Raw genomic sequence first — 15,746 nt, 5'->3', positions numbered from 1 at the left:
CATATTCGTCTATTTTTACCCTCTCAGAAATTACATACCTCATCTTCACAGCACTAACCACAATTGCAGCTTTTTGTTTGTGTAATTATTTGTTTATTGGCCATCTCCCCCACTAGACTGTATGTTCCATGAGTGTAGGGGCCATGTATGCCTTGAACCATGTCTCAGCATGGAACCAATAGCACGGTACCTAACATATAGTTCTGGAAAGAATTAATGAGTAAATAATAGTCCTGCCCTCATAGGGTAGTAGTAAGAATTAAATGATATAAGGCCAAGCACATAATATCTGCTATGAGATTGTATTATCATGCAATTTATTATGGATAAACCAAAATAGATGGATTTATTTCTACACATTATATTTTCAGGGAACATAATATTGAAGTTTCCAGGAGTTAGCATGCTTCTCCCTTTATTTCTTTAAAAGTAACTTAAATACCTTACTATAAATAGCAAACGTTAAAAATAGGGCGTCTCCTTTCTTACTCATCCTCAGAAGCCAGTCTCAGCCAAGGAAACAGGGATGACCTGTCACAGCCTAGAATAGCTTCATGGGGGATTCGAAAAGTCAGAAATGCTGGTGGGGGAAGACCTGATGGCATCTGGGACTGCTGCTGCTCCTGCTGCACATGACTGGTGACCAGCCAGAGGCAACAGATTGAGTGCCCTGAGCAGAAGCACAGAACTGGGTGGCTGGCCCGATTCTTATCCCAATACCTCCACTGTGACACTAAGTTAATTATTTAACATCTCAAAGCCCTAGCTATAAAATAGGCATTGCTTAGTAGGCCTGCCTCCCAAAATTATCATGATGATGCGTTACAAATGCTTGTGAAGGTCCTTTGCAAAAGCTAAGATGTGCTGAAAAGTATCAAGAGGGTGCTTTCAAAGTAGGGTGAAGAAAGTTTGAACCCATGAGGAGAATTTTTCTTGTAGAATAGTACGAAGAAGCTTGATTAGGGATCTTAAGAATGAATAATAAATATCAGATAAATCCTAATTATCCCCACCTAGTTAGAATTTATTTCAGTTCAAAAATATTCATAATCTCTGATTGCCTTTAATTTTTAAACATCATTCCATCTTAGGAACAACCCTGATTGAGAATACACTTTTCGCTCCCTAGGTTGGCTCACTGCTAACTGGCTAAAAGGAAGTTTCACCGTGGGCCACGGTGAAGGGGGACAATGGGGGTGATTTAGGGAGAGAAACACACCCTGCATCAGGGTTTCTGTGCACATTGTGGCACTTTTCACTGGACTTGAGGTCATTGACCATTGTCTTTGGCACAATTTCTCGAAGTGAGGAACTCTGCCTTGCCCTAGAATCAGTTGAATGAATCATTTTTTTATTTTGTGCTAATAGCCTAGTGTGCTAGTGCAGGTAATAGAGAGCTGACCCTAGAGTTAATTCTTGATTGTAATAGAGTCTCTTCTTACCATCTGTGGCAGCTCAATAGCACTGCTAGGAAAGAATGGGTAGGACAAAAAAAGTGGAAATTCAGGTCAATTTAGCAAGTCTGTGTAAAGGTTTGCTGGAAAAGATCATGAAACTAATGGTCAAAATGAGTAGAGGGGATTTATTGATAGTTTTGTATTGTATTAGACAAGTTATAGCATGACCGTGAGTTATTTAGAGCAGACTTTATTCATTTTGCATAAATCCCACACTATATTTTGAAAAGAGCCAAAAATATTTGGAAAATCAAGATACTCAGTAACATACCTGGGGATTGCTTGCTTTTTTTTTTTTTTTTTTTTTTTGGCCACACCACACGGCCTGCGGGGTCTTAGTTCCCCAACCAGGGATCGAACCCACACCCCTCCTGCAGTGGAAGTGCAGCAGCGTCCTACCACTGGAACGCCAGGGAATTCCCCTGGGAATTGTATTCTTAATATTTAGGTATATGTGTATATTTGATTTTTGAAAGATGGGGAGGCAGGGTTCTGACTTAATTTACATTAAATAGTTGTGAGTAAACTTCTTCAGTATATGTGTTTTAAATTGTTTTGCCCAAATCAAAACTACAATGAGGTATCACCTCTCACCAGTCAGAATGGCCATCATTAAAAAGCCTACAAATAACAAATGCTGGAGAGGGTGTGGAGAAAAGGGAACCCTCCTGCACTGTTGGTGGGAATGTAAACTGATACAGCCACTATGGAGAACAGTATGGCAGTTCCTTAAAAAATTAAAAATAGAACTACCATATGACCCAGCAATCTCACTCCTGGGCATATATCTGGAGAAAACTCTAATTCGAAAAGATACATGCACCCCAGTGTTCATAGCACTATTTACAATAGCCAAGACATGGAAGCAACCTAAATGTCCATTAAGAGATGAATGGATAAAGAAGGTGTGGTGCATATATACAATGGAATACTACTCAGCCATAAAAAAGAATAAAATAACGCCATTTGCAGCAACATGGATGGACCTAGAGATTGTCACACTGAGTGAAGTCAGAAAGACAAAGACAAATACCTTATGATATCACTTGTATGTGGAATCTAAAATATGACACAAATCAACATATCTACAAAACAAAAACAGACTCACAGATGTAGAGAACAGACTTGTGGTTACGAAAGGGGAAAGAGGATGAAGGAGGGATAGATTAGGAGTTTGGGATTAGCAGATACAAACTGCTGTATATAAAATAGATAAACAACAAGGTCCTACTGTATAGGGAACTATATTCAAAATCCTGTAATAAACCATAATGAAAAAGAATATATATATATTTATATATATAACTGAATCACTTTGCTGTACACCAGAAACTAACACAACATTGTAAATCATCTATACTTCAATTAAAAAATAAAAATAAATTGTTCTGCCCAGCAATGAGAAATTGTGGAGTTTTCATACATAGAAAAGACTATTCGTCAACAGAATTGAATCAACAGAAAATTGTGGTCAAGGGGAACTTCTGTATAACAATTTTTATGGAATCACAATTTTTGTTTTGTTAGAAGCAGAGCAATCACCACCTGTGTTATACTTTAAACATGTTAGACTTTTCTCTAATTGCTTCATGATTTAAAGATTTTTGTTTCTGTCTTACATGTTACATGGTCTTTGGGAATTGGCAAACAACAACAAAAAATGTATTCACTTATATTGACACCCAAAGTTATAACCAGTGTTTACAACTCACTGTATTTATAATTGGTAATATTTTAAGGAGAATAGTTAATGTATCAGAATCTTTCTAATAATAAGCTATATTACAGTAGGGGGTCTTATTTGAGCAATAGTTTAGTTTCTGATACTTTGTAAGACTTATTTTCTCTTATTTAAATACAGGTTTTCTTAGTCAAAAAAATCTCAGGCTCTGATGCTAGACAGCTTTACGCCATGAAAGTATTGAAGAAGGCCACATTGAAAGGTAAGTGCTACTGTTATTTGTAGTGTTCGCGTAGTATGAACAAACTGAAAAATCTGAATAGGTCTCATGTGACTCCTAGGCCAGTCACTTAAATTCAGAATCTGTTCCCGTTACTGTCTTTAAATTTAGACTTTCTTTTAGTGGATTTTTCCTACGAGGCTAGGAATCATATGACTAGTGAGAATGGGAGTTGCCATGCCTTAAAAGAAGTATTATAAATTCTTCTTGGGCTTTAGGCAAGTAGAAGTTTAGAATTTTAAAACTAGGTTTGATGCATCTTCCAGTTCATATTATTATTTTAATGTTTTGAAAACTTACTGATTTATGATGCAAAATAGCTTTTATTCTAAGGACTTTATCATTTTGACTTCTGGTCTCCAAATAAGTTTTTATTCTAAGCCTCTGATTTTGAAAAATCTAATGTCAGATTTGGCTCTTATAGGTAAACAGTCACTTAGAAAAAATTGTACATAGATTTTTAAATACTTAGATCTTCCTTTTTTAAAGTAGTATCAGTTATTTTACCACATAACCTCTAATTATTTTGTGTGTTGATTCCTGACATCTCTTTTTTTCCTCTTCAACTTACCTGTATTTTCTAAAGGTTTTAAAATATTCTGGAAGGAATATCTGTGATGATCACTTATTATTTCTGATGTTATTTTTCCCAATTAGTAACTCGTACTGGATATTATCATCGTTTCAAGAAATTTCACCTCCCTCTATAAACACCATCCTTTGCTTCTGTTCTCTTGCTCCCTTCCTGAATGTATTTTCTTTCCTATCCAGTCTCCACCCCCTGGCATACTACTTACTTGATTCTTGCTAGGGCCAGGAAATTAAATTATATCCTCAGTGCCCTACTCTACATCACTACTTTTATAATTTTATACTCATGAATTCCATGTTATAAAGCTGCATAGATGGAACTTATTTAAGAGAGTTCATTTACAAAAGCAACAAAAGTAGTTTTTTTCATGTATATAACAGGATTTGTGTTGTGCATAGTATATGTAAAGGAAACTATGAACTCTGAGGAACCTAAAAGATATTGGGAAAGGAAATACATGCCCAGTTCCTTTTAGAGAAGGTTGTTAAGACTCTTAGTATTCCTCTAGTCATCCAGTTAGCTCCATATCCTCAAGATTCCTGTTGCATTTTCCTTGAAATATTGAAAATTTCACTTGAAAACATACGCCTCAAAGAGTATTCTAAAAAAGAAGAATGAGAAAGGAACAAGTTTTATCAGGTTTAAGGCTTATTAAAAGCAGTAATAATTCATTGTGTTTTGGGGGAAAATAATACAGGCATATAAACCAGTGGAACAAAACAGTACAAAAGTATTATATATTAAAGTTTCATGTATTTGTTACAAAAATATTGAGTAAGTGCTGTGCTGTACGACAAAGCAGGTGTCTAGAACAATGGGAAATTAAATACTGATTTTATAAATTTTGTTTGAAATACTCATGAACAACCTGCAAAAAAACTAGAGTCTTCTCTTAAACCATATACCATAATAAACAATCTAACTGAATTTTACAACTTAACACATCCTAGGAAACTTGTGAAGAGATATTGAGCAAAGCACAAATTACAAACAAATTGACAGTACAAAAAATTTTGGCCTTTTATACAATGAAAAATGGTATAAATAGGAAATCAGGAAATTATTTACCTCAAATATTACAAAATATTAATATATAAGGAATTTATTAAAAGGCTCCTACTGGCCAAATCTAGGACAGTTTAAACATTGCAATAAATAATGACAGTGATCGATTACAACCCACTGAATAAAGAATCCATGAGTTAATCCATAAATTAATGGAGAACAAGGGAAAGCTCTTCCTTACAATGGAATTCCAACTAATAACTGTAAAAGGAATGATTGAGTTAGGAGTTCCTAAGAAATAACTTTACAACCTCCACCTAAAGGGTTTTAGAATACATTTTATGCAAGGGGATAAAATAAATAACATTTGGGAAAATGTTCCAGTTTTCTGATAAATGCATATAAAATAATGAGTTATTTCATATAATGGCAACATAAGTTAGAAAGCGGTTTTGCAATAAGTACAATGAGCCATTATTGCTGCTAAAGTAACCTAAGGAAATAATCTCGAAGAAGGATTTTGTGCACTTGAAAATTTTCATTGCAACATTATTTACAATATCGAGAATTTAGAAATCTTATAACTATTGAATGTTTAGAAAAGTATGGTATACCACTTAATAGAGTATTATTTAAATGAAATATTTCAAATATAATCACAAAAATGAATGTAATAAAAATTTGTAAGTGAACATTATAACGAATTTGGCTACCACAAGTATGTAAAATTATATAGATGTTAGCGATATAAGAGACCATAGAAAAGTGAAGCTACTTGACATATTGGAATTATAGACTGCTGGTGTGTTCTTAAATTTTATTTTTATTTTTATCAAAGTAATATGTGTATAGAGTCTTATAAAATAGCAGTGCTTTTCCTACCCTTCTCCCTATCCCAGTTCTTGGCCCCCAGAGACAGTGACTTCCATCTCTTTAGCTGCTGCTTCTGCCTTTTACCTCCACATTCAGTATTTTTATATTGTAATTCTTTGATTGTTTTCATTTGGAGACATAATCTTTTGACTTCCTACCATGGAAGATTAGGATTTAGTTCTCTCACACACAGTTTCCCTTTTCATGTCCTCCTAGTAATGTTTTCATAATGCTTTATACAGATTGTTCCTGTACTGAAGTCACATATCCTTCACATCTTTGCTGTATTAGATCTCCTTTCCTAAATTCTGTACCTACCTTTTTCTCAGTTTACTTTCTAGTTTTGGTGAAACACATCTTCTAGTAGCTACTTTAGAAAGGCTGGATGGATGGTAAATTTTTTGTAACTTTACATGTCTGAAAATGCCTTTATTCTGCCCCTCACTTAATTTATAATTTGACTGGACGTAAAATTCTAGATCAGAAATAATTTTCCCTCAGATATTTGAAGGCATTGTTTCCATTGTCTTCCAGTTTCCTGTGTTGCAGTTATGAAATTTATTACTGTTATGGTTCCCAGTCCTTTGTGTATAAGCTGCTTTTCCTCCTTAGAAGTCTTTAGAATCAAGCTACTCTTTATCCCTGTTGTTCTGAAATTTGTATAATGGTATTTCTTTAGTGTGGATTTTTAAAATTCATCATACCAGATATGGGGTGGTCTCATTCAATCTAGAAACTCATTTCTTCAGTTCTGGGGAAGTATTTTGTCATTTCTTCTCCATTTTATAACTGCTACTCTTTGGATATTTTGAACCTCCTGGGTCGTTGCTTAATTTTAATTTTTTTTCCATCCTATTTTCCATTTTTGTCTTTTTTTCCTGTTTCCTAGGAAATTTTATCATCTATCTTCCAACCCTTCTATTAACTTCTTGTTTCTACCATTATTTTTAATTTCCTAGATTTTCCTTGTTCTCTAATTATTCCATTTTTTAAAACTTTTTATTATGGAAAGTGTCAAACATCTACAGAAAGAAACAGAAAATATAGAGAAGCCCCGTATACCCTTCTTTTTCCTTCAACATTTATCAACTCATAATCAATCTTTTTTTATCTGTGTTCTCTCCCTTCCCCTCTTTTGATATTTTGAAGCAAATCCCAGATATTGTATAATTTCTTCCATAAATATTTTAGTATGTATCTCTAAAAGATAAAGACTCTTAAAAGAAATAATACAATTCTATGATTATACCTGAAAAATTAATATACAGATATCTGATCAGTGCTCAAGTTTCCAGTTGTCCCTATTGTTATAATTCATTTTTCTTTTTGCAATTTGTTTGAATCAGGATCTACATAAGGTCTATATTTTTCTATTTATTTTGATAGCTATTTTTCATGTTTAGAGTCTTTCCTTAAATTCCTGGGAATTCTTTGCTATCTTTTCCTCATTTAAGAGTGAGGTACCTATATTCATATATATATATATATATATATATATATATATATATATATATATATATGTGTGTGTGTGTGTGTGTATATATATATAAGTGAATCACTTTGCTGTACAGCCGAAATTAACACAACATTGTAAATCAACTATACTTCAATAAAATAAAATTTTTTTTAAAGAAAAAAAAAAGTGTGGTACCAAAAAGCTGATTAGAATGGGTTCTATGGCAAGAATTTGCTTATTTCTCATTGGCCTCCTTTCTTTAAGCTTAGATTTTAGCTTTCTCTGATCTGCTGTGTGAGTTACCACTTAGTCACCTTCTGCTACTGCTTCTCTTTTTTGTCCTTGTGAGTTTATGCCTAATTTTTCCATTATTGTAATTTCAATAGGGTTTTAGAAGAAAGTAGAAAGTAAAACATCCATGTTTAACCAGAAGTCTCTTTCCAGTTTAAAGTTTCTATTAATATAATAAATGGGGTCAAAAAGAAGTCAAAAGTGTTAAGTTGAGTTTATGGGGACTTTTGTCCTAATAAAGTAGTCTGTGGGCCTAAAAGGTTTTGTAAACTATTGCTTAAAGCATTTTCTTAATACATAATTCTAGAAACATAAACAGCATTTCTTCTTATTCACTCTCATGTTCAAGTCAAGTAGAATTTAAAATGTAATAACTAGTATGTAATAAAAATTATTTCGGCGGAATGTAGTTGCTTTGTCAACATGAGTCAGTGTTAACAAATTCTATTTCAGGGGTTTAGAGTTTAACCAACGTAAAACATGCCTTCTTCTGAACCACTAATATCCTAATCAAAATTCCTGATTGTAGGATGATTTATATTTGTCACTAGGTCTTTATATACATAAAAGAAACCAGATTAGAACTATTACACAGTCCTATCTCAGACAGAAGGAAGGAATTTTTTTTTTAATGTTTTTTTTTTTAAACGCATTGTTTACTTTGTTTATTTATTTATTTATTTATTTATTGCTGTGTTGGGTCTTCATTTCTGTGCGAGGGCTTTCTCTAGTTGTGGCAGGCGGGGGCCACTCTTCATCACGGTGCGCGGGCCTCTCACTATCGCGGCCTCTCTTGTTGCGGAGCACAGGCTCCAGACGCGCAGGCTCAGTAGTTGTGGCTCACGGGCCCAGTTGCTCCGCGGCATGTGGGATCCTCCCAGACCAGGGCTCGAACCCGTGTCCCCTGCATTGGCAGGCAGACTCTCAACCACTGTGCCACCAGGGAAGCCCAGGAAGGAATTCTTTAGTGAGTGAATCTTACTGTTCGTTTTGAACTAAACAAGGTCTCATCAGTGTTGCATGTAAGGAAACTATCTCACAAGATAATCATAATAGAAAGAAAAGCATCTGGTTCTAGCCTCTCATTTTATAGAGAAGGAAGCAGGAAGCCCCTGAGCAACGAAAGGATTTGACCAAGGTAACTCATCTAGTTATTAGCATGGCCACTAAACTATAGCTCTTGACTCCCAAGTAATTGTTCTTTTCATAGTGGTACAATAATAGAAGAGGGATATACAGTAAATATACTGATGGATATTTTTGCTGCTTATTAAATAAGCTTTGTATAATTATTGAAAGAGGTAGAAATTTGGAATCTAGCTTTAAGGTAATGGGAACATAATCCAAGATTGTATGGGTAGCGATGGAAAAAAGGGCAGTTTTGGGCTAGACTAGACTAGAATTGTCAGCAGGCCTGACAATTGTGTGATGAACCTCATTCACACAAATAATAGAAAGGGCCTGTTGGACATAAGGCACCGGAGTGGTAGTGATAGGACAAGATAACGAAATCAGAGATTGATCCTGAATTTGATACATCCACAAAACAAGTCAATAAAAAGACAGAGCTGTGTTGATATCAAGAGCAATTGATTCCTTTTCCTGTTTTGCCTATTTTCAGTCACTGGCACCAAAATCTCCCAGTTGGAGTGGAAAACTGGTAGAATGGGAAACGTAGGATTTTTTTAAGTTTATTTGTTTATTTTTCCCAGAGGGCTTAGTTCTGAGTTTTAGGTATCAGTGGTCACCTTAAATTGACAAGAAGACTCATCATTCTGTCCCCGCCCCCACTGCCAAAAAAGACTCTCTTTCCATTCTTTCTGTTTAATCTGTGGCAGAACCATTCAGTCTCTCTGGCCTGAAAAATAGAAGTTCTGTGTGATTTATCCTTATTATGCAACAGAAAAAAAAACTTGAATGAATGATCATTTTCACCTCTTAAATCCATTGAGCTACCAAGAGAGTACTTATCAGATGATTAATCATCAGTTTACTTGTCTGTCATTCCCACCAGATTATTAGCTTCTTGAAGATTATTTTATTTGTATCTCACAGTGCCTGGCATGTAGAGTTTGCTCAGGAAATATTTGGTTGGTAAAAGAGATCTTTGCCTACTGGGTCAAATGTAAATTCATCCTGGCATTCCAAATTGTCAGGAATCTGGATCCTCCCTACTTCACCACCCCTCCCACCCCCACTCCCATCCCCACCCCACCCCCACCCCCCCAGTTTCCACACTGATTAGGTTCCTTCTTGCTCATCATGCATGCCTCCATGTCCTTGCTTGCACTGGTACTCGATACCTGGACTTTTCTTCTCTCGGTCCAGTCCTTCTTGCCCGTATAAATTCCACTCTAAAAGTCCCTAACCCCACCTCTTTGCTCTAGCCTTCCTATACAAGTAAAACTGATCTTTCCCTTTTCTGAATTCTTGTACTACTTATTGGTGGCAATACATCATTTTATCCCTTTATCATATTCATGGTGCTATAACTACTGTTTAATTGAATATCTCTTATATACCAGGCTCTCGATGTACAAACCTTATCTCAAATGGTCACATAGCCCCCAAAGATACAGTGGTGTTATCCCCATTTCATAGATGAGAGGTGTAATAGAGGCACAGAGAGTTTAAATAAGTAACTTGCTCAAGATGACACAGATCCAAATCCAGGTGTTTCTAACTCCAAAAAGCCTTTGCTCTTTCAGCTGCACCACAGTACTTCCTCTCAGTATCTCTCCTCTCCTGCCTCCCTCAAAATACACCTTTTGGGGTATATCTATCCTTCGCCATGTCTGCCCCATATTTTAGATGCTTAATGAATGTTTGTTGAATTGAGTTGATAAGGTTGGTAGGGAGAAGTGTTAAAACCTATTTCATTTTTTGTGTGTGTTTTACCATTTCATTGGAATGCCTTGTTTTTAAAAGTTGCTCCTTTTTTGGCTATTTTTCATAACTTTGACCAAAATACTTGGAAATCTGATGTTAAAGCCAACATCTGATATGTTCCCTGTATTTTTTTTAATGTAAAGCACAGATTTTATAAATATATACAATTTCTTCTGGTAGCATAATTTAGTAAAAAATAGTTATTAATTTTGAAAATTCAAGAGTAATGAATAGTTTTATTTATACATATAAATAATTTTATTTATATGTGAATTCACACTTTTATACATATAAGCAAAATTTTATTTAAAATAGTCACCAAAGAGATTTTGTTTTAAAGATTGTCTCTGGAAGCTATTACAGTATAGCCATATGTGTAATATTTTATAGTTCGAGACCGTGTTCGGACAAAAATGGAGCGTGATATCTTGGTAGAAGTTAACCATCCTTTTATTGTCAAGTTGCATTATGGTAAGTTATGAACAACCTCCCATCTCATCCCTTTACCTCATTCTCCCACTCCCTGAGTGCATTCAGATATACTAATGTATATAAATATTTATTTGTGTATATTTGTATGTGTCTAGTAGATACATATAGTAAAGTCATGGAAATTAAACCGTTACTTCTTAGATAAATTTTAGAAGCTTTTATTGCATTTAGCTTCGTGTTTCTTTTAAACATTATAGTTTCTGAGTGATAGCCATAGGAACAGGTAATAATAATCATTTTAAAATTATAATAATTAATAATAATGTACCAGTATTTTATAGTCTATATGTGTTAGCCTAACTTACAAGCAAGAAAGAGCCCTAATATCGACGTCCTGATGTTCTTATTCTGTGTAATTAAAGCTAACCAATCCACCTTTTTTTGTAGTTAAGTGACATGGTATTTTGTGTTTTGTTTCATGGTTAAGTAAGTCTTTCTGTTGGGAATTTTTCTTATTGACCCCATGTTCTAGAACTATTGTATTCCTGAGAGACTGTTGCCTGAATAAAATCTAACAAATGTTTTAGTGGTTCCATAATAAGAAACACTGCATTTAACATTTCTACGTGGAAACTAAGAGGAATCATTGGTTAACTTCTAAATAAAAATCAGTTTAGATCTATGATGTAGTCATTAATTTGCTAAAATAGTATTCATTTGTGAATGAGTTGACCTAATGTAAGCCCCCCAAATTAAACTATGAATTAAATGGAAATTTTCGTTTCTTCATTCAGCTTTTCAAACTGAAGGGAAGTTGTATCTTATATTGGACTTTCTCAGGGGAGGAGATTTGTTTACACGCTTATCCAAAGAGGTATATAATTAATCTCTGTTTTAAATCTATTTATACGCATCCTTTTTCAACTAAAGCTTTGTTATATTTCAATATTATGCTTGTCGTATTTTGTCAAGCGGCACAAGATTCTTATATTGACGAATCAGAGCCAAAAAGAGTTTTTTTCCTAACTTCTGAATTTATTCGGAAAGTAGATTTTAAATTGATAAACTGTCTTTTGTCCTGCTTCTTTTAGTTATAGTTTATTCAGAAGCAATAATATAACAACAAGATATCCTTAAACAATCAGTAGTGGAAATTCAGCCTGCATTGTAAAGATCATTTTTCATTTCTAAGACGTTACTGTGATGGAGCAACAATGGCACAATCTGAATATAGTTGTTACTTAACAAAATGTAAAATTATTTTCCCCACAGTGCATATTTAGCATTTAGTAAGTCATTAGTTGACTGATTCAGTCATTTTTGCAAATTCCTTTCATAAGTGAATTGTGTAATTAGCATATTTATAGTTTTTTGATATTTAAACTGTAGGATGGAACTTTAAATAAAAATAACAAATGCAAAAAGAAAGTAAAGACAGAAAAATTATTATTTTATTTTAGGTCATGTTCACAGAAGAAGATGTCAAATTCTACTTGGCTGAACTTGCGCTTGCTTTAGACCATCTACATAGCCTGGGAATAATCTATAGAGACTTAAAACCAGAAAAGTAAGGAATCATGCTGCTAAGTTGAATACAGTATAATATAATTATTTAGGGGGTAATACAAAATAATATTATTTCATAGAACTACCACAAACATTGGATTAGAATGCCTATGCTTCACATTTCTGCTAACCCTTTATGTTCTCATACTTTTAAATATCTTTTAATCAAAATATCTGTTAACGTTACCTTGTTTTCATTTGCATTCTTTGATTTTTAATGAAGTGGAAATCTATGGTCATAGGTTTATTGGCAGTTGTATTTTTGTGTGATTTTTCTGTTCATGGCCTTTGCTCATTTTTCTTTTGGAGTGTTGTTTTTTTCCCATTGACTTGTAAGAGACCTTTCTATACAAATTAAGAATTTAACCGTTTGACATATGCTGCAAATACACTTTTCTAGTTTATCTTTTAATTTTATTATTTATTTTTTTATGTATGTATGTATCACTGTGTTGGGTCTTTGTTGCTGCACGCAGGCTTTCCCTAGTTGTGGCAAGTGGGGGCTACTCTTCGTTGCGGTGTGCGGGCTTCTCATTGCAGTGGCTTGTCTTTGTTGTGGAGCACAGGCTCTAGGCGTGTGGGCTTCAGTAGTTGTGGCACTCGGGCTCAGTAGTTGTGGCTCACAGGCTCTACAGTGCAGGCTCAGTAGTTGTGGCACACAGACTTAGTTGCTTCGCGGCCTGTGGGATCTTCCTGGACCAGGGATTGAACCCATGTCCCCTGCGTTGGCAGGCGGATTCTTAACCACTGCGCCACCCTGTCTTTTAATTTCGTGTTATTTTAACCTACACAAGTATTTTTTTCTCAGATCTACCAATCTTTTCTTTTGTGATTTCTTCTGTGACTTTTATTCTTAGAGGGGCTTTTTCAATTCTCATGATAAGATTTTTTTCTTCTAATTTTATGGTTTCTTTTTTTTTACTTTTAACTCCATCTAGAAATTTCTTGGTGTGAGGGATGGCATGGAGCTAATTGTTTCCTCCAAATACCATTTATTGACAATTTTCTTCTCCACATGATTTCAAATTCTTAATGAGAGTTAAGCAAATTTCCCTTTACTTTTATAGTAGTGGTTATCAAGAAGCTAATATTATTTAAATTGTACACACTTCTGTGTTTTAATTTGTTGGTGTTTACTATCTACCACTTTGAGAAAGAAAGGTTTTCTTTTCTCCTTTTTTAAGGATATAAACAAGAGCCTTGTTCTATCAAGAATTTTTAAAAATAGCTTTTTTGAGATATAGTCCACATACCCCAATGTTCATAGCAGCATTATTTACAGTTGCCAAGATATGAAAGCAACCCAGCTGTCCACCAACAGATGAATGGATAAAGATGTGTTATAAATATACAATGGAATATTTCTCAGCCATAAAAAAGAACAAAATTAGTGGCTGCTGGGGGGTGGGGCGGGAATATAGAGGTAGGGAAGCGGTAAGGTACAAAGTATTGGATGTAAGATAAGCTCAAGGATGTATTGTACAACACGGGGAATATAGCCAATATTTGGGAAGAACTGTAAATGGAAAGTAACCTTTAATTATACTAAAAAAAATTTTTTTTAATTAAAAAAAATAGTTCTACCACCTAAGTATGCATTCTTAAACAATATAGGTTTCATTTGTTTTAAACTTTATTAAATAAATACTGTACATAAATTTTTGTGTCCTGATCTTTGGACCTATATTATAAATTATTAAATATCCAGCTATTAAAAATAAAGTATACAAGTCGATGGTTTTTAGTATATTCACAGAGTTGTGTAACTATCATCTTTATCAAGGATTTGGATATTACTTACATTAAAATGTTACATGCAAAATTTAAATTATATATTACAATAGGAAACAAAGGAAATACTCCTTTGGAATCCTGTTAAGTGGTCATTTAGAAATTGTTATACTTTCATATTTTACATTTGTTTTTCAGGTATTTTGTTTTCGGATAAGTTTCATATGGTTCTGATTTTATTCCCCAGATAATGACTGAGTTTTTCTCATCATTTTCCCAATTTCTAACTATCACAACATAAAATATAATTCCTGGTGAGAATGAATATTCAAGCATATAGTCTTTAGAAGAAAAAAATTACTGTGAACATAAGATTAAACATTCATAATAAAAATGTGTTTGTGTTTTATATCATTTAATTGAATGTATTTATTGTAGACCATTGTATTAATGTTGGTTATAAAATTATATATAAAGCATGGATCCTGTCTCAAAGATCAAATAAGATCTAATGTGGGTAAGATTGCTTATAGTGAGATTTTTCACGTAAATGTCTAGACTACACTGTTAAACTGAAACAACATTTAATTGTTAAATGATCCAACTGATATCATCATGTAGAGCTTAGGAGAAATTTAAATTTTTAGACCAATTGTTTTATGCACTATAAGGGGTTTTCCAGATTCTTTTAAACTAGAACTCTGTTATAATAAATATGGCTAAAAATAATTATTAATAATTGAAAGGGAACTTTGCTTATTGAGAGTAATACAGTTGACTTTTTCTTTCAAAGATAAAGGACGGGCATGGTTATCTTAGAATGCACTTGCTATCGGAAGTATAAGTAATGCCCTTGTAGCCATGTTTTCTTTTTTAATTTTTTCAAAATTACCAAGAATGATTTGAGGTTTGTTTTGTTTTGTTTTTAGAACTGTCTTCCAGGTATTGATTAGACAGAAGGGAGGATGATTCCCACCATACCTAACAATTCCCTTTATAGTCCCTAAATGTGTTGGTCTGCTTTCTAGTCAAGCATAATCAAGATCAGTATTTTTTTCATAACAAGTCCCTTGTACTGAAAGAGACTTGAACACTGTGTCCCTACTGAATTACCCTCACTGGTAAACATTATTGTAATCATAGTTGAACTGATGATATAGGAAGGTTAGTAGTATTTTTGACATAGTAAAATTTTATTATAACAAAATTTGGCTTGCACATTTTTTTAGTTAATTAAAAGAATTAAAAGTAAGGAAATAAAAGTAAGGAATTAAAAGTAATTAAATGTTTTAAAAGTAAGGAAATGCCTATACTATGGAATAGTTTTGAATATGAGTGAAATAGTTGACCTTATTACTTGACCTTTCAAGTCAGTATACTAAAATACCCATCCAGAAATGCAGTAACTGGCTTAACAGCTTAGTACTTACCCCTTTCTATAGCTCCTTAATTAACGACCTTACTCTCCACTCAAGTATCTGCTAAAGCCAGAA

At 33.7% G+C, this 15,746-nt stretch overlaps 1 protein-coding gene across 3 annotated transcripts in view; it reads left to right on the top strand.

The window, feature by feature from the left end:
- RPS6KA3 (ribosomal protein S6 kinase A3) overlaps positions 1-15,746 on the top strand; it is a 109,056-nt gene that overhangs the window by 56,745 nt on the left and 36,565 nt on the right. For all 3 annotated transcript variants that reach the window (XM_068532400.1, XM_068532401.1, XM_068532402.1), the window contains 4 exons: positions 3,319-3,400; positions 10,915-10,995; positions 11,751-11,830; positions 12,417-12,523. In XM_068532400.1, the coding sequence (XP_068388501.1) occupies positions 3,319-3,400; positions 10,915-10,995; positions 11,751-11,830; positions 12,417-12,523 (350 nt within the window). The remainder of the gene's footprint in view (positions 1-3,318; positions 3,401-10,914; positions 10,996-11,750; positions 11,831-12,416; positions 12,524-15,746) is intronic.

Source organism: Eschrichtius robustus, chromosome X (assembly GCF_028021215.1).
Source record: "Eschrichtius robustus isolate mEscRob2 chromosome X, mEscRob2.pri, whole genome shotgun sequence".
Classification (NCBI taxonomy): Eukaryota; Metazoa; Chordata; class Mammalia; order Artiodactyla; family Eschrichtiidae; genus Eschrichtius; species Eschrichtius robustus.
Note: the sequence above shows the minus strand (reverse complement) of the source record. Positions and strands in the feature narration are given on the sequence as shown.